Below are 19,962 nucleotides of genomic sequence, written 5' to 3' on the forward strand. Positions count from 1 at the left end.
AGTCCACATCTCCCCCTGGAAATGTTAACCAGACTAAATTAATAAGTTATATTCTTGTCAGTGTGAGACCTAATTTAGTTCTGTAATTTTTTTGACACTGAACATACGATATGAAATAGAATACCTGAAAGAAGATAATAGAAGATATATTGCCGGTCACAAATTATATAAGTTATTAAGAACTTGAGGGGGCAAGAGAAAAGGTAAACAATTGATTCAGTGTGGAATTAATCTCTTTAAAAAATATGATGACGAAATTTAGGTGTGATGTGTATTTGTACTATGGTGTCAGTACAGAAGCTGTGAGAGGAAAACATTGCCACTTACCTGACTTAATAATCTGTGCGAAGTGAGCAATAGTGTCCACAGACACGCCAGCAAACATGTGCGACAGGTATAATGGCAGAGCCGACTGAAACATGAGAACAAATGGGACATACAGTGTGACTCAGCACATGGTAAAATATAAAATTTTAAGGGCTGTGTAGAGGATAAAGAAGACTTGAAAAATACAAAAAATAGTTGATTAACTACTATAGTAAAATTACTTTAGGAAACTGATTCTGTCTCATTTTCCGCATACACTGACGGAAAAGGAATCGCAATACGAAGAAGTTGTGCGACATAAACGATAGCTGAAAGTTGAAAAAAAATGGCTCTGAGCATTATGGGACCTAACTTCTGAGGTCATCAGTCCCCTAGACTTACACTACTTAAACCTAACTAACCTAAGGACATCACATATATCCATGCCCGAGGCAGGATTCGAACCTGCGACTGTAGCGGTCGCGCAGTTCCAGACTGTAGCGCCTAGAACCGCTCGGCCACCTCGGCCGGCGAAAGTTGAAAGATGGTGTCTATTCAAACTTCGTTAAGTTCGCATAAGAGTGGCGCTAGTAGCGCCAGTATGAGGATGCAAGTCAACTAAACTACTCAACTTGTAACAACAACAACTGTACATATAATAATTTTTTCTTCTGGTTTCGATAAATTAGTGTAAGCAATGTTTTGATTTCATTTCTTTTTCTTTTCGTGTCATTATGTTAAAGAAACTGTAAGCAACTTTCGATGTGAATATTAATATTTATGTCAAATTTCAAGCAATGCTATAACAGAATTGAAGTGTAACCCATGTTGAATCTATTGTAACATGTTTAAAATTGTAATTGTGCGCCTGGTCCATACGTAGGCAATGTATTAGGATATGTGGAATGTAAAACCTTTGGTGAATACCCTGTCTGTAGGGGAGCGGTAAAAGGTGGATGGCAGGCGAGCGCGGGAAAATGCACACGGGCGCGGCACGGCATAACGGGCTCAGCAAAATAGTCGGAGTTGAGCATCGGTCTGAGAAACACGTTCTGGATCGAGGAGGCTCTCCTGGAAAACGTGATTTCATTAAGCCTCGGATGTGCCGTTTCCGACGACTATACAGCATGGCTATATCCTATAGGCACTAAACGGAAAAGGATTGCGACGCTAAGAAGAAGCAAAGTGCCGATACACCAAGAACCATAGCTGTGATTGTATGTGTGCTGTGCGCCTCGCCATCTCGCCGCCCGCCAACCGCCGCACCGACACGAACAGGTTGAATCTTTAGAATTGTATTCGTGTGGACCAGTGTTAATTTTGTTCCTGACTGTTCAATAACAACTTAATTTTTACCAGAATTGTCCTATCAATTAATTATCCTCATCACTAACCTAGACAGGGTCCTTTCCACATGTTGTGCAATCCGAGTGTCCCGAAATGAAGATTTAAAGTTTATGTTAATAAGAATTACCTGCAGACCTATTTATGCTAGAAAGATGTTTAAGGAGCTTTATTGTTAATGAAAATATAAGCAAAGAACAAAGGTCTGACAAAGTTGGAAGATAATTTTGGAATTGGTTTAGTAATGAAGCTTAATTAATTTGAGACAAAAATAATGGTAGTTAAATGGGGAAGTAATAAGACAAAAAGAGTAGTAACTCATATATTGTAAATCTTGAGTGCTTAATGCTTCCAATAGTTAATAGTTTCAACACAGTGATCATAACAGTTTCAGGGTCCCCCCTCCACTCTTTTCTTTTCTATTCATTTAAATTATGAAGTGTACTGAACTGATTTGACCAGCAAAGTTAAAGTCAATATAAAAGCCTAAATTTATCAGTGTTTTACCCTTAATAAAATTGACATTGTATGTGTGTTTCAAAAGTGCTATTTCTAGGGTAACCTATGCCCGATTTCAGTCGGACCAATAGACAAAACGCAGTTTGTAGTAATCATTATAGTGTAATTTTGTGTATTCATAGCTTGTCCAAATTAGTACAGAAAGGGAAAATATTAGTTCAGTAGATTTTTCTGGTTCTAAAATTTACCATATAATGCAGTATTACTACGTGTTGTTATGCTCGTACGTACATCCACTTGTACAAGGAAACAACTCACTTAATGCCTAATTAGGCTGGCGACCGTATTATTAACAATTGGTAGCATCTGCTGTGTATGTTACTTGCCCGTCCTAACGTGTAGTTGCACTTTATACTTGCTTGACGTATCATTGTTGTTACTGAGTGGGTATAAGTCTGATTTTGCCCCCATTCAGGTACACGTGGTCAACATATTTACTAAAATCCTTTCTTATAGGGTGAAGCCCGTCAACTTACCATAGTACAGGCTTTAAAGAGTTAACGTACGCCCGAGCGTAGACGTTACAAGTGGCTTCCCGGTGACAGGACATCCAGTTGTTGTCGGTCACAAATTAATGTGAATACCGAACAGTGGATGTTCAGTGGCACGAATTGCAATAAAATTCAGTAAAGTAAATAGCAGTGAACGTCAAGTACGGTGGTGTGGTGTAATTTGCATTCAGTATGGAGAGGAGCGTAGACACAGTAGATGTGCCAAACGTAATGGAAAATGCGGCTGGCAGTAGCAGGAGTTTACGCGGCCAGATAACAGATGGCGTTAGCGGAAGACAATTGGCGTACATACAATATGATGAACACGTTAACGAACAGATTGAAATTTCGAGATCGTCTCGAACACAGCAAGGGATAAAACAGGAAGTAGAGGGTGACTTTGTAGATGATAGTGGGTATGTGAATGAATCCACTGACATGTTTGATTCACCACGGATAAAGAAAGAATCGAAAGAAAATTTTGAAGTAGGATCGGAACACACAGATTCCGTAGAACAAAACAGTGTGAAAATTTTAAGCATGAACGATTTATTTGAACAATCAACCAAACAAATTTCAGGGCAGAATAATCAGCTTAAAACACACGTTGCCGAGCAGCTCAAAACACAGAATGATCAGCTCAAAACACAGAACGAGCAGCTTAAAACACACGTTGCCGAGCAGCTCAAAACACAAAGTAATCAGCTTAAAACACACGTTGACGAGCAGCTTAAAACACAAGTTGGTCAAATTAAAGCACAGGTCGAAGATCAAGGAATTAAAATTAGTAAACAAATAGAACAGGTAGAACAAAAAGTGGGTAATTTAAGTTCTGTGGTAAATACTATGAAATTTGAAATTGACACCATTAGCAAAAATATGGATACTATGCAGGGGGAAATTGGTACCATAAACAGTAGGTTCGATGTTGAAATTCTCAACATCCAAGAGAAAGTAGAACCTCTGGTTGAAACAAAAGTAGGCGAAAAAGTTTTCGGTCTTAAAACTGAAATCGTAAACGAATGTCAACATGGAATCTCACAGTTGAAAACGGCAGTTTCAGACACTGAAAGAGATTTAGGTGAAAAAGTTACCGGATGTGTACAAAAATGTGAACAAAATACTTCGAAAATTCAAGGCAAAATTTTCGATCTTGAGAGTAAAATTAAAGATAGACCTGGTGTTGTCTGTAATGGCACACCAATTACGAAGCTGTTGGAAGGTGAGGAACGCTTCGATCCCGCCAAGAAACATAACGGATGGCATCCGTTAGATTTCATCAAAAATTGCGAGAGGATATTTCCCGAACACTTGTCTGATCAGGAAAAGATAAACGTAGTAATTAGCGCCTTAGCAGGTGACGCTAAGCGCTGGGGAATTAATTTGAATACCGAACGAATGACGTTCGAAGAATTTAAGCAAAAGTTTACAGAAGAATATTGGTCCGAACAAAAACAGGATCATTTGTGGCGCGAGTTTATTATGGCCAAACATCATGATAACAGGGGCAGGAATTCTTTGAAAGATTTCTGCGAATATTGGTACCGGAAGTTGACGCATTTAAGAGGAAGACGATCTGATTCTGAAATAATATGGGAGTTATATAAAAAGCTTCCAGAAGATTCAAAGAGATACGTGGGAAGCAATCATCGCAGCTTCCAAGCATTTCTCTAAAGGGTCGAAGACGAAGACTACTGGCGCGAAAGTCGTGCCAATTATCAAAATTTTGGTAATCGAAATAACCGTAATAATGACGAGAGAAATGACGGCGAAGGGTTTCGCGTCAATATGATACAGAGAGGTAGAGGTAGAGGCAGAGGAAGAGGAAGTTATCCAGGTCGCGGTAGAGGGTACACCGCGCAAAATAATAACGACGCGGGAAACTGATTTCCGCGAACGTTGCGGGCCAAACGGAAGAGGACAATATATACCGGCCCCGATTTAAGAAAGGTTACCGAACTGACAGTAAAGTTATGAGACAGGTTAGAGACAGGCGTCGAACGACGCAACGTGTCGTTGCGAAACAAGCGTCAGGTACGAGCCAGAATGAGTCATCTCCACCGCGCAGAGCGCTACTTGTTAACAGGCGAGTGGAGCATCAGAGGGCAACGGCCCAGCCTAGCAGAACAGCAATACGGCAGCATTAGGTACGAACATAGCCGTAAGAGCTGATGAATATATTACGAGTGATAATTCCGTGGCGAAGGAAATAATAGATGAAACTGTGAATACACAGAGAGGTGCGGTTAGCAGTGTTAGCAATAAAGTAAAAGGCGAGAATGAATTAGCAGAAATAACTGATTGGCGGGTGCAGATCGACGATCTGTACAAGGGCCTAAAGCAATGTGATTGGGAGGATTTTAAGAAGGAGTATGAAGCAAGGAAGTTAATTAGTGAAAAATGAGGTAGTAGGGACGTCGATAAGGTGACGTGGCCCAAATTTGAAGAGGAGAGAGTAAATAGCGCCGCGCAAAGTACGCGTGCTGCCGATAGGACGAAGGTTAATGATAGGCAGGAATTGGAGGATGAAATCCTTAGCATTGACGAGGAAGTAACTTCTGTTAACAATCCGCCAACAGTACTAGCTGCTACCGAAATGCGCCGTGGAGAAGGGGCAGATAATTACCTAAAAGTAATTGAAGTCCACGAGGATTACACGAAATATGAATTAACAGTAGATGTGAGTCAAACTGATAATGAGGACGTTTTGCCGAAAGAGAATACTGAGTTAAAATCTAAACCTAACGAAAACGCAGAGGAAGAACTTAGTGCCTGTCTCAGAAAAGCTTTTATGTTAGAACCTGAAAGCGATCCAGAATGGTCGGATTCGGACGATAGTTCAAGTGACGAATATTTCGGTACTGGTGAAAATAATGGGGATGCAGCTAATTGTGATATTGTACTTAATGATGACGAAGTTTCAAAACAAAATCCAGATGTTGAGACCGAACAAAGAAAGAAAGAGCCACCTGACGACTCAGGGTCTATTTTACAAAGAGTTCAAGTAATTAATGACTTTGAACTCCCTGAACCAAAGAAACCGCCAGATATAGGTGATGTGAATGTTAAAAGCATATCTTGGGACGATGTTATCGTCGACCCGGATTTGATTAGGGAAGACCACAACAATGAAAAACATTCGACGGTTAAACAAACTGTAATACCAGTTGAAATTTATAATGTGAAATTGCAAGTACTTCTTGATACTGGATCTCAGATAAGTGCAATCTCCCAGTCGTTTTTCGAACACATTTGTGATAAGCCTGGACTAGTAATTATGTCAGTGACGGGTGTAAAAATTGATGGTGCTACAGGCAAGACTAGCAAGCCGGTAAAGAACCAGATTTTGGTAGAATTTAGTATAAAAGGACAAACATTTGAACACGATTTTTTGGTTGTGCCAGACTTGAGTACTGAAATGATTCTGGGAATAGATTGGTTAGATAAAGAAAAGGTTATTATTGATTGTAGCCAGGAAGTGATCAAAATTAATAATGCATCTAGGAATTTGGAATTAAAATTTGAGGAAAATGGGAAGGTGTTCGATTCAGAAATTGATTCTTTATTGTTGGAGATCGACCAAGGGAATGATGGTTTGACAAACAAGTATGAGGTGTACCATGTCCAGAGGTTAATAGATGAGAGTGACAAGCAGGGGCATAATTTTAAAGAAATTGTAGAAAATTTGAAGGAGATATCTCCTGATCAGAAAACAGAATTGCTTGACATTTTAAAAAGTAATAGTACCGTATTTTCGGACGAACCTGGCCTAGTTAAGAACTTCGAATACCAGATTGAGACAATAGAGCATAAACCTTTCTTTGTAAGACCGTTTTCGATACCCATATCAAAGAGGCAGGCTGTTCAAGTGGAAATAGATAAAATGATAGAATGGGGTGTAATCGAACGGAGTAGTAGCGAATATAATAGTCCCTTTATCATCGTGAACAAAAGGGATGGGGGAGTGAGAGTAGTTATCGACGCCAGGACTTTGAACAAAATTGTAAAGAAGGAAATAGACAGACCTGAAAATCTGGACGAAATGCTCCAAAAATTTTATAACGTGAAGTATTTAACCAGTCTGGATATGACCGCCGGATACTGGCAAATCCCATTGAGTAAAGAATCCCGTAAATATACCGCTTTTCTATTCGCCGGGAAACGCTATCAGTATAAAGTAGTGCCATTTGGGCTTAGCACTTCTGTGGCAGTATTTATTAGGGCACTGGACTTTGTATTAGGGAGAGAATTGAGTTCCCGGCTAACCATTTAAGTAGATGATTTACTGATTGCTACAGAAGAATGGCAAGAGCATTGTGAATTATTGCAGAAAGTTTTTATTGCTCTACATGCAGGGGGCATGACACTTAAGTGGAAGAAATGTGAATTTGTGAAGTCGGAAATAAAGTTTCTGGGGCACATTATTACTACGACCGGTATTGGCAAGGACCCGGAAAAGTTAAGTGCAATAGCAGGGTGTCCAGCTCCTAGAAATAGAAAACAGTTGAAAGCCTTTTTAGGTTTATGTGGGTTCTATAGAAAATTCGTCAAGGGGCAAGTTTTTAATAGTCCTCATTTGAATAATCTACTTAAGAAAAATAGTGCGTTTGTGTGGACTGAAGGGTGTATGAGGGATTTCGAAAAATTAAAAAGTGAACTTTTGAATGACAATATTTTGCATCACCCCATACTGTCAAAACCTTTCCATATGAGTACTGACAGCAGTGCTTATGGAATTGGTATAGAAGTTTTCCAAGAAATCTGTGAGGACGAAGAAATTGAACACAGGACTATCGCGTTTGCAAGTAGAACTCTAACAAAATACGAGAGAAACTACACTATATCGGAAAAGAAAGCTTTAGCCATAATATGGGGGTTAAAGAAATTCAGAAATTATCTGTGGGGCCATAAGCTCATCATACATACTGACCACAAAGCTCTAACTTTTCTTAAAGATTGTCGTTTACTTAATGGCAGGCTAACTCGTTGGGCTTTGTACTTGCAACAATTTGATTACGAGAATTGCTATGTTAAGGGTACTGAGAATTATGTGGCAGATGCTTTATCTCGATTGCCTAATGGTATGAGTGAAGTGCCCAATGAAAATGATGAAGAGGGTACTTTTCAGATTAGGTATATGAAAGAGGTTTCAGGAAAAAGGAAAATTGAGCAAATATGTAAAAATATGAGATACCATCAGAATGAGGATCCGACATGGAAATCTGTGAAGGTAAATTTTGACAGTGTGCAGTATCCTCAAATTAAGAAGTATTACAAAATCTTTAAAGGCATTTTATATAGGAGGAAGGATTTAGTCACTGAGGAATGGAGAGTATGTTGGCCACACCAGTTTGATACTGATGTAATAGATTATTTTCATTTAACATTGGGGCATAGTGGGCCAAAGAAATGTTTGGATAAATTGAATAATGTAGTAGTGATTGCTGGTAGTGTCAGTAAGAAGGTAAAGGAACGGGTTAAGTCGTGTGATGTCTGTCAAAAGGCCAAAGTACCGAACAAAACTAGTAGGGGTCCAATGCAAAGTACATTACCTGAAGACACTCTAGAATTATTATCAGTAGATCTGTATGGTCCCCTCCCAAAGACTTCGGGAAATTGTGCATATATTTTAGTAATTTTGGAAGTATTCTCAAAATTTGTGAAATTATACCCCTTGAAAAAAGCAACAGCAAAAGCTGTATTTAGTAGAATGGTCGAATACTTCAGAACCATCGGGAAACCCAAGGCAGTATTATCTGACAATGGACCCCAGTTTATATCCAAAATTTGGAAAGAAGGAATGGAGCAAAATGGTGTGGAGGTTAAATATATCGCAGCCTACCATCCTGCTAGCAACCCGGTTGAAAGGTACATGTGAGAAATCGGGAGATTGTGTAGAACATACTGCAGTCATAACCATAGAGCCTGGGGCAGATTTATATCGGATTTTGAGAATGTCATGAACACATTACATCATGAAACTACTGGAGTCCCACCGGAAGAAATTTTGTTAGGCAGCAGGAGTAAAACTTTAATTGAAGAAAACTAGAGTTTCCACCTTGTACAAGTTTGAGGTTGAATCAAAAGAAAGAATTAGTCAGAAAAAGGGCAAAGCAAAAAGCTGAATCTAGATCTAAAAGACACGATAAAAATCTGAAAGTTTCAAAATTTAAAATTGGGGATTACGTTCTTTTAAAAACCCACGAAAAGTCTAGTGAACTGAACCATGAAATTTCCAAATTTAAATATATTTATAATACAGAACATTCCACACGATAATGCTTACTACCTGATCTACCCAAAATCCAAAAGACCTTTAGGTGTAAGAAATGTTGTGGACCTGAAACTATATGTTCCTAGGAGTGAGTGACCGTACAATCAGAAAGCAATTTGCAGTAAATATGCTGTATCTTATGCTGAAACTAAGTTATTCCAAACGTAACTAATCTTTGTAAATATATGTGTACCAATATCAGTGTGCTAATGTACTTATGTGAGTTTCAGATTACCAAATGTACTGTAAATGTAAAAATGTATGGAGAAAGGAAAGGGTAATTGCCGAAAACCAAAGTGGACAGTATATGAGTCATAATATGAAGGACTGCCAAACACCAATGAGGGCAGATAAATAGTCAATGGAGAATTGTAAGTGTGATACAGGAGATGTGACAATATGAGGTGAAAAGGACTGCCCAAATCGGAATAATAGGCAGCAAATATGTGTAGTAAATTTTCTGAATATTATTGTGTGTCTTTTTTTTTTAGTAAGTAAGGAAATGGACTGCCATTCAATTCAAGCAGCAATAAATTGTCTTATAGTGTATACAGATATTTGCATTTGCTTTTGTAGTTAAATGTTTGTGTTCCAGATTTTGAAATTATTTCTTTGATAAATTTAGTAAAAATGAGTAATTTGCTATTTTAATAATGTTGTGATGGGAGGTTGGACTGTGCAAAAAGCACTTAAGTAAATGACAAGTAAATGTTCTTGATATGTTAAAAAAGTATAGACCTATATAATGTGAGTGAAAGGAAGTATGTGGTATAAATTTTTTTGGACATTCACATAAGGATTCAGAACCACTGTATAAATGTAAAATTTAGTGTTCCCATAAAATTTGTACTTAGTAAAATTTACTGGAAACAGGGGCATGTGTAACAACAACAACTGCACATATAATAATTTTTTCTTCTGATTTTCGATAAATTAGTGTAAGCAATGTTTTGATTTCATTTCTTTTTCTTTTCGTGTCATTATGTTAAAGAAACTGTGAGCAACTTTCGATGTGAATATTAATATTTATGTCAAATTTCAAGCAATGCTATAACAGAATTGAAGTGTAACCCATGTTGAATCTATTGTAACATGTTTAAAATTGTAACTGTGCGCCTGGTCCATACGTAGGCAATGTATTAGGATATGTGGAATGTAAAACCTTTTGTGAATACCCTGTCTGTAGGGGAGCGGTAAAAGGTGGATGGCAGGCGAGCGCGGGAAAATGCACACGGGCGCGGCACGGCATAACGGGCTCAGCAAAATAGTCGGAGTTGAGCATCGGTCTGAGAAACACGTTCTGGATAGAGGAGGCTCTCCTGGAAAACGTGATTTCATTGAGCCTCGGATGTGCCGTTTCCGACGACTATACAGCATGGCTATATCCTATAGGCACTAAACGGAAAAGGATTGCGACGCTAAGAAGAAGCAAAGTGCCGATACACCAAGAACCATAGCTGTGATTGTATGTGTGCTGTGCGCCTCGCCATCTCGCCGCCCGCCAACCGCCGCACCGACACGAACAGGTTGAATCTTTAGAATTGTATTCGTGTGGACCAGTGTTAATTTTGTTCCTGACTGTTCAGTAACAACTTAATTTTTACCAGAATTGTCCTATCAATTAATTATCCTCATCACTAACCTAGACAGGGTCCTTTCCACATGTTGTGCAATCCGAGTGTCCCGAAATGAAGATTTAAAGTTTATGTTAATAAGAATTACCTGCAGACCTATTTATGCTAGAAAGATGTTTAAGGAGCTTTATTGTTAATGAAAATATAAGCAAAGAACAAAGGTCTGACAAAGTTGGAAGATAATTTTGGAATTGGTTTAGTAATGAAGCTTAATTAATTTGAGACAAAAATAATGGTAGTTAAATGGGGAAGTAATAAGACAAAAAGAGTAGTAACTCATATATTGTAAATCTTGAGTGCTTAATGCTTCCAATAGTTAATAGTTTCAACACAGTGATCATAACAGTTTCAGGGTCCCCCCTCCACTCTTTTCTTTTCTATTCATTTAAATTATGAAGTGTACTGAACTGATTTGACCAGCAAAGTTAAAGTCAATATAAAAGCCTAAATTTATCAGTGTTTTACCCTTAATAAAATTGACATTGTATGTGTGTTTCAAAAGTGCTATTTCTAGGGTAACCTATGCCCGATTTCAGTCGGACCAATAGACAAAACGCAGTTTGTAGTAATCATTATAGTGTAATTTTGTGTATTCATAGCTTGTCCAAATTAGTACAGAAAGGGAAAATATTAGTTCAGTAGATTTTTCTGGTTCTAAAATTTACCATATAATGCAGTATTACTACGTGTTGTTATGCTCGTACGTACATCCACTTGTACAAGGAAACAACTCACTTAATGCCTAATTAGGCTGGCGACCGTATTATTAACAATTGGTAGCATCTGCTGTGTATGTTACTTGCCCATCCTAACGTGTAGTTGCACTTTATACTTGCTTGACGTATCGTTGTTGTTACTGAGTGGGTATAAGTCTGATTTTGCCCCCATTCAGGTACACGTGGTCAACATATTTACTAAAATCCTTTCTTATAAGGTGAAGCCCGTCAACTTACCATAGTACAGGCTTTAAAGAGTTAACGTACGCCCGAGCGTAGACGTTACAAACTCCTCCCGAACAGGCCATGAAGGCCCAACGGTACCAACCGGCCGCCGTGTCATCCTCAGACCACAGGAATCACTGGATGCGGATATGGAGGGGCATGTGGTTAGCACACCGCTCTCCCGGCCGTATGTCAGTTTCCGAGACCGGAGCCGCTACTTCTGAATCAAATAGCTCCTCAGTTTGCCCCACAAGGGCTGTGTGCATCCCGTTTACCAAAAGCGCTCGGTAGACGGTATGGTCACCCATCCAAGTGCCAGCCCAGACCGACAGCGCTTAATTTCAGTGATCTGACAGGAACCGGTGTTACCACTGCGGCAAGGCCGTTGGCGAGGATGCAAGTCAGGTTTGCTTTAAATACACGCTGTAATAATCGTGAGCATTAGTTACCTTCGAGACTGGACATGGTGAACTGATGTTAGACAAGAATGCCTTTAGGAAGACAAAGACGCCATTATTGATATCTCACTGAGTTTCAGGGAGATCATGAAATATAGCTACGAGAAGCTGGATATTCCTTTTGCAGTATTGCAGAAAGACTTGGCCGGAGTTTAGACACTGTATATTATTGCTGGCAACTGTGATCACGAGAATGTATAGTCACCAGAAGCCCGGGCTCTGGACGGCCACGTGGCACCACCGAGAGGGAAAATCATCGTGTTCGGTCCATAGGTCGGGCGCATTGTACATCTGCAGCAGCAATTTGAGCAGCAGCTACACCACAGTGACACAACGAAATGTCAAGGACAGCTCCTTGGCAGACGTCATGTTAGTGTGCATTCCACTGACCCAAACCACCGCCATTTTGGACTTCAGTAGTGTCAAGTAAGAGCTAATTGGAGAAGGTCTGTTGTGTTTTCTGATGGAAGCTGGTTCTGCCTCTGTGCAAATGATTGCCGTGTGTTGGTTAGAAGGAGGTTAGTTTAGGGCCTGCAACCAACCTGTCTGCGTGCTAGACACACTGGACCTACACCTGGAGTTACGATCTGGAGCACTTTCGTGGTTATCCCACGCACCCTGACTGCAAATTTGTACGTATGTCTGGTGATTCGACCTGTTGTGCTGTCATTCATGAACAAAATTCCTGGAGGTGTTTTCCAACAGGATAACGCTCGACCACATACCACTTTTGTAAACCAACATGCTCTGCGGAGTGTTGGCATGTTTTCTTGGCCTGCTAGATCATCAGATCTGTTTCCAATTGAGCGCATATGGTACATCATCGGACGACAACGCCAGCGTCATCCACAAACAGCAATAACCGTCCCTGTACTGACCGCCCACGTGCAAAGGCATGGAACTCCATCCCATAAACCGACATTCAGCACTTTTACAACACAATGCATGCACATTTTCATGCTTCCATTCAACATTCTGGCCATTGGACCGGTTACAATTGTACCAGCATACCACATATGAATGGCTTGTCTCGCGGTCACATTAACCTGTGATCTTGCAATTTTGATTGCTTTACTATGTTACCCAGACAAATGTATTCCCAAAATTTTATTACTCAACTTAAATTATTTTTTTTGTTTTGCGAGTTTTTCCATCAGTGTATATTTGGAACTGTACTGTTTTGATTAAAAGACAAGATCTCTTAAAGTTTTGCGACGCCGTTTAGGCTCAAGCCAAGACATCATGTAATGAGTCAGTACATATGTGGATTGTGTCAAATACAGTACAAAGATCACATGTAGGCCTCATTCTTGTGCGATTGTGCATTTAGGTTCTTGGTGCAGAGTATGAGAGGACTCACTGCCATTTCATATTTCCACTTAATGTTAAACATAAAAGATTTGATTTGGCGTCTCAGATGGCACGTGTCAGAGAACAAATTGAAAGGTTTGGAGTTCACTTTCCAGTCGATCCAAGGATTTTTTCTGATACTTATCACTTCATCTCTGCCAACGGTGACTGCGTGTGAAAAATGGAAAGTTGTACAACGAAACATTGTCTCGAAATTTGGTAGAAAATCCGAAGAAATTCTGGTCGTATGTAAAGTACACAAGCGGAAAGACGCAGTCAATACCTTCGCTGCGCAGTGCCGATGGCACTGTTACCGACGACTGTGCCGCTAAAGCGGAGTTATTGAACGCAGTTTTCCGAAATTCCTTCACCAGGGAAGACGAATGAAATATTCCAGAATTTGAAACACGAACAGCTGCTAGCATGAGTTTCTTAGAAGTAGATACCTTAGGGGTTGCGAAGCAACTCAAATCGCTTGATACGGGCAAGTCTTCAGGTCCAGATTGTATACCGATTAGATTCCTTTCAGATTACGCTGATACAATAGCTCCCTACTTAGCAATCATATACAACCGCTCGCTCACCGATAGATCTGTACCTACAGATTGGAAAATTGCGAAGGTCGCACCAGTGTTTAAGAAGGGTAGTAGGAGTAATCCATCGAACTACAGACCTATATCATTGACGTCGGTTTGCAGTAGGGTTTTGGAGCATATACTGTATTCAAACATTATGAATCACCTCGAAGGGAACGATCTATTGATACGTAATAAGCATGGCTTCAGAAAACATCGTTCTTGTGCAACGCAGCTAGCTCTTTATTCGCACGAAGTAATGGCCGCTATCGACAGGGGATCTCAAGTTGATTCCGTATTTCTAGATTTCCGAAAAGCTTTTGGCACCGTTCCTCACAAGCGACTTCTAATCAAGCTGCGGGCCTACGGGGTATCGTCTCAGCTGTGAGACTGGATTCGTGATTTCCTGTCAGGAAGGTCGCAGTTCGTAGTAATAGACGGCAAATCATCGAGTAAAACTGAAATTATATCAGGTGTTCCCCAGGGAAGCGTCCTGGGACCTCTGCTATTCCTGATCTATATAAATGACCTGGGTGACAATCTGAGAAGTTCTCTTAGGTTGTTTGCAGATGATGCTGTAATTTACCGTCTAGTAAGGTCATCCGAAGACCAGTATCAGTTGCAAAGCGATTTAGAAAAGATTGCTGTATGGTGTGGCAGGTGGCAGTTGACGCTAAATAACGAAAAGTGTGAGGTGATCCGCATGAGTTCCAAAAGAAATCCGTTGGAATTCGATTACTCGATAAATAGTACAATTCTCAAGGCTGTCAATTCAACTAAGTACCTGGGTGTAAAAATTACGAACAACTTCTGTTGGAAAGACCACATAGATAATATTGTGGGGAAGGCGAGCCAAAGGTTGCGTTTCATTGGCAGGACACTTAGAAGATGCAACAAGTCCACTAAAGAGACAGCTTACACTACACTCGTTCGTCCTCTGTTAGAGTATTGCTGCGCGGTGTGGGATCCTTACCTGGTGGGATTGACGGAGGACATCGAAAGGGTGCAAAAAAGGGCAGCTCGTTTTGTATTATCACGTAATAGGGGACAGAGTGTGGAGATATGATACGCGAGTTGGGATGGAAGTCATTAATGCAAAAACGTTTTTCGTCGCGGTGAGATCTATTTACGAAATTTCAGTCACCAACTTTCTGTTCCGAATGCGAAAATATTTTGTTTAGCCCAAGCTACATAGGTAGGAATGATCTTCAAAATGAAATAAGAGAAATCAGAGCTCGAACAGAAAGGTTAAGGTGTTCGTTTTTCCCGCGCGCTATTCGGGAGTGCAATGGTAGAGAGATAGTATGATTGTGGTTCGATGCTGCCAAGCACTTAAATGTGAATTGCAGAGTAATCATGTAGATGTAGATGTACATGTAACTTGGTTCAGAGTCTATGTAAAATTGTAGGCCCAGTATAACTGGCTGATTAAGTCAGTTTAAAGGTTGGAGGAAAATCAGGGCGTACCACCTCCAATAGTCAAAAATGATTCAAATGGCTCTGAGCACTATGGGACTTAACTTCTGAGGTCATCAGTCCCCTAGAACTTAGAACTACTTATACGTAACTAACCTAAGGACATCACACACATACATGCCCGAGGCAGGATTTGAATCTGCGACCGTAGCGGTCGCGCGGCTCCGGACTGTAGCGTCTAGAACCGCTCGTCCAATAGTCCCATGCTTAGTTAAGCACGAAGGTGATTAAGCAAATCTTTGGAGATGAAGAAACCTTTAGCTTACCTTACCTGAAATATAATGATGGTACAAACTGACTTGTTACACCATGATTTGCCACTGACCCAGGAGGCGAAAAGTTCGCTTACTGCAGCGCCCCCTCGCTGCCCGACAGGAAGAGAAGTGGCATAACATACGGCTACAAGTAGGAGCCCACCAAGATAGTAAGTCCTCAACAGGCTATAGGCTACACTGAACAGGTTAACCTGGTCAGTCACAGACAAAATGGAAATGGAAAGGATCGTATGGCGTCAGTGGCCGAGAGTTCCCAGGCGGGAAGTTCGGCCGCCAAGCGCAAGTCTTATTGAGTCCGACGCCACAATGGGCGACTTGCGCTTCGACAATGGGTATGACATAATGATGAGGACAGCACAAGACCCAGTTCCTGAGGGGAGAAAAATCTCCCAACCCAGCCGGGAATCGAACCCGGGCCCCGTGCGTGGCATTCCAACGCGCTGACCGTTCAGCTATTGGGGCGGACAGTCATAGACATGGCACTCGTGACTGACACAGCACAGCGTACTCCCATTCTTATATAAGTGTAGCCATTTTACCAATCAAACGTGAATCTAATACTATGAGCAAATGAAACTAACTGTTGGGCCAACTCATGGGTGATAATTGTAACCTTGTCCCCCCCCATGAACCATGGACCTTGCCGTTGGTGGGGAGGCTTGCGTGCCTCAGCGATACAGATAGCCGTACCGTAGGTGCAACCACAACGGAGGGGTATCTGTTGAGAGGCCAGACAAACGTGTGGTTCCTGAAGAGGGGCAGCAGCCTTTTCAGTAGTTGCAGGGGCAACAGTCTGGATGATTGATTGATCTGGCCTTGTAACACTAACCAAAACGGCCTTGCTGTGCTGGTACTGCGAACGGCTGAAAGCAAGGGGAAACTACAGCCGTAATTTTTCCCGAGGGCATGCAGCTTTACTGCATGGTTAAATGACACTAAGCAGATTCAGAGGGATTTAGGTTGCAGTAGTTACTGGGAGATGAAGCAACTTGCACAGGATAGAGTAGCATGGAGAGCTGCATCAAACCAGTCTCAGGACTGAAGACCACAACAACAACAACGAACGAAACGTGTGGCGGCCACAACAACAAATATAGTTGACAGAGCGACAAAGTATTTACGGGAGTAACAATAACATGTGAGCAAAATTAAAAATAGAAATACTAGCATAATCTGACACTAATCTACCAACATCTACAAAGTTAATGTAAGAATTAAGCCTTCAATAGTAGTGTGAAAACATAAATTCAAAACCACAGAAGATAACAGAAAAAATATCATGCACACAGTACCAACGCGTATGAAATTGGAAAAGCACTAACGTTTAAGACATGCAACAATACAGTTACAAAATTCGTACCACTATGAATGGCTATGCCTGAACAATATGTTTGCAAAATTATGACATATTGTGTCAGATGTGAAATACGATGTTTGTATGCAAAAAAAAAAAACAAGAAACTTCGTGTTCTGCCTTACGGCAGGTCTTGTCATGGGGGAAGCCTCGTCAGAGAGGTCCACCGCATGAGCGTCTACGGAAGTGATTCCAGTGGTGGTTTCCTGTTGCCTTCCACTGATGATGAAATGATGATGACGACACAACAGCCAGTCCCTGACCGGAGCAAATCTCCGACCCAGCCGGGAATCGAACCCGGGCCCGTTTGCGTGACCGGCCGCCGCGCTGACCACTCAGCTATCGGGGCGGACATGCAAAAGAAAGGGTCAGCTAAATAAGCGATTGACTTAAGCCCAATTGGCATTTTACAGGTTTGTAAGCAGGCAGCAGTGTGACTGGGACCGCGAGCACATGGAGGATGTAGTAGGACAGTTTAGAGATCATATTAGTGCTACACATCAAGATAAACTACGTAGAATACGCAGTAAAGAGCTACAAATTGTTCATCAGGATGTCACTAAGTGTGGTTTTCACTTTTATCCTAGGATGCACAATGGAAATGAGCGTACGGCATTGTGGGCCGGGAGTCCCCCATTCGGGGAAGTTCGGTCACCGAGAGCAAGTACTTATTGCATTCGACGCCACATTGGGCGACTTGCGCGTCGGAGATGGGGATGGAATGATGATGAGGACAACAGAACACCCAATCCCTGAGCGGAGAAAATCTCCTGCCCCAGCCGGAATCTAACCCGGGCCCCTTGGCGTGGCATTCCACCGCGCTGACCACTCGGCTAACGGGGCCGGACTAGGATGCACAACCTTTCTGATATTAGTTTCAATGACAAATAAATACCTTTTTTAGAGAAAAGATTGTCATACAACGTCAATGATGTGACCAATCAACGACAGATTAATTCGTTGATTTCCCACATCGTCTCTGCGCTAGATGGTGTCGACCTAACCACGGCTCAATGCAGTGAAGTAGTTACTGGCGTCAATAAGATAATTGGGGGTGGCCGTACAGACTACAATGGGTTTGGTTTAGTCAAGGAACGACTTTACAGTGTCAAGGATGTTTTGGACGGTATTAACATAAAAACTCCATGAACATAAAGCGCTAATTGTCCAATCGGACAAGGGAAAAACAGACGTTAGCTTAAGTGAAGATTAGTATGTGAATAAAGTGCATTCCTTTTTTTTAGATAACGGAATTGTTAGGTCTAATATAGATCCTACGAATAGATATTTGGCTACTTTAAAAAAGACCCTTAATACACTACTGGCCATTAAAGTTGCTACACCACGAAGATGACGTGCTCCAGAAGCGAAATTTAATCGACAGGAAGAAGATGCGGTGATATGCAAATGATTAGCTTTTCAGAGCATTCACACAAGGTTGGCGCCGGTAGCGACACCTACAACGTGCTGACATGAGGAAAGTTTCCAACCGATTTCTCATACTCAAATAGCAGTTGACCGGCGTTGCCTGCTGAAACGTTGTTGTGATGCCTCGTGTGAGGAGGAGAAATGCATACCATCACGCTTCCGACTTTGATAAAGGTCGGATTGTAGCCTATCGCGATTACGGTTTATCGTATCGCGACAGTGCTGCTCGCGTTGGTCGAGATCCAATGACTGTTAGCAGAATATGGAATCGGTGGGTTCAGGAGGGTAATACGGAACGCCGTGCTGGATCCCAACGGCCTCGTATCACTAGCAGTCGAGATGAGAGGCATATCCGCATTACTGTAACGGATCGTGCAGCCACGTCTCGATCCCTGAGTCAACAGATGGGGACGTTTGCAAGACAACAACCATATGCACGAACAGTTCGACGACGTTTGCAGCAGTATGGACTATCAGCTCGGAAACCATGGCTGCGTTTACCCTTGACACAGCATCGCAGACAGGAGCGACTGCGATGGTGTACTCAACGACGCACCTGGGTGCGCGAATGGCAAAACGCCATTTTTTCGGATGAATCCAGGTTCTGTTTACAGCATCATGATGGCCGCATCCGTGTTTGGCGACATCGGGGTGAACGCACATTGGAAGCGTATATTCGTCATCGCCATACTGGCATATCACCCGGCGTGATGGTATGGGGTGCCATTGGTCACACGTCTCGGTCACCTCTTGTTCGCACTGACGCCACTTTGAACAGTGGACGTTACATTTCGGATGTGTTACGACCCGTGGCTCTACCCTTCATTCGATCTCTGCGAAACCCTACATTTCAGCAGGATAATGCACGACCGCATGTTGCAGGTCCTGTACGGGCCTTTCTGGATACAGAAAATGTTCGACTGCTTCCCTGGCCAGCATATCCTCCAGATCTCTTACCAATTGAAAACGTCTGGTCAATGGTGGCCGAGCAACTGGCTCGTCACAATACGCCAGTGAGTACTCTTGATGAACTGTGGTACCGTGCTGAAGCTGCATATGCAGCTGTACCTGTACACGCCATCCAAGCTCTGTTTGACTCAATGCACAGGCGTATCAAGGCCGTTATTACGCTTGTTCAGGGTACTAATTTCTCAGGATTTATCCACCCAAATTGCGTGAAAATGTAATCACATGTCAGTTCTAGTATAATATATTTGTCCAATGAATACCCGTTTATCATCTGCATTTCTTCTTGGTGTAGCAATTTTAATGGCTAGTAGTGTACAACCACTACCTTTCCAAATCCGTTCAAAAAGAAAAATATTGTTCCTACGAAACTAGTAGCACCAAGACTCCGAGCTTTGATTAAGCTACATAGAGACGACTTGCCAGCTGGTCCGGTTGTTAACGCATGTAGTGGGGTTGGTCACAATACTGAGAAGTTGATTGCAAAGTACCTCGACCAGCATTACCACCACGCAATTTGCTTCAAAATGCGCAATAGGGGACACTTAACTGAAAAACGTTCTAGTTTAAC

The 19,962-nt window shown here is 41.6% G+C and overlaps 1 protein-coding gene across 1 annotated transcript in view; it reads right to left on the reverse strand.

Annotated features, from left to right (window-relative positions):
• Positions 1-19,962, reverse strand: part of LOC126249455 (lipase 1-like) — a 135,886-nt gene that overhangs the window by 10,877 nt on the left and 105,047 nt on the right. The window contains exon 5 of the mRNA XM_049951108.1: positions 328-412. Coding sequence (XP_049807065.1) covers positions 328-412 — 85 coding nt within the window. The remainder of the gene's footprint in view (positions 1-327; positions 413-19,962) is intronic.

Source organism: Schistocerca nitens, chromosome 3, assembly GCF_023898315.1.
Source record: "Schistocerca nitens isolate TAMUIC-IGC-003100 chromosome 3, iqSchNite1.1, whole genome shotgun sequence".
Classification (NCBI taxonomy): Eukaryota; Metazoa; Arthropoda; class Insecta; order Orthoptera; family Acrididae; genus Schistocerca; species Schistocerca nitens.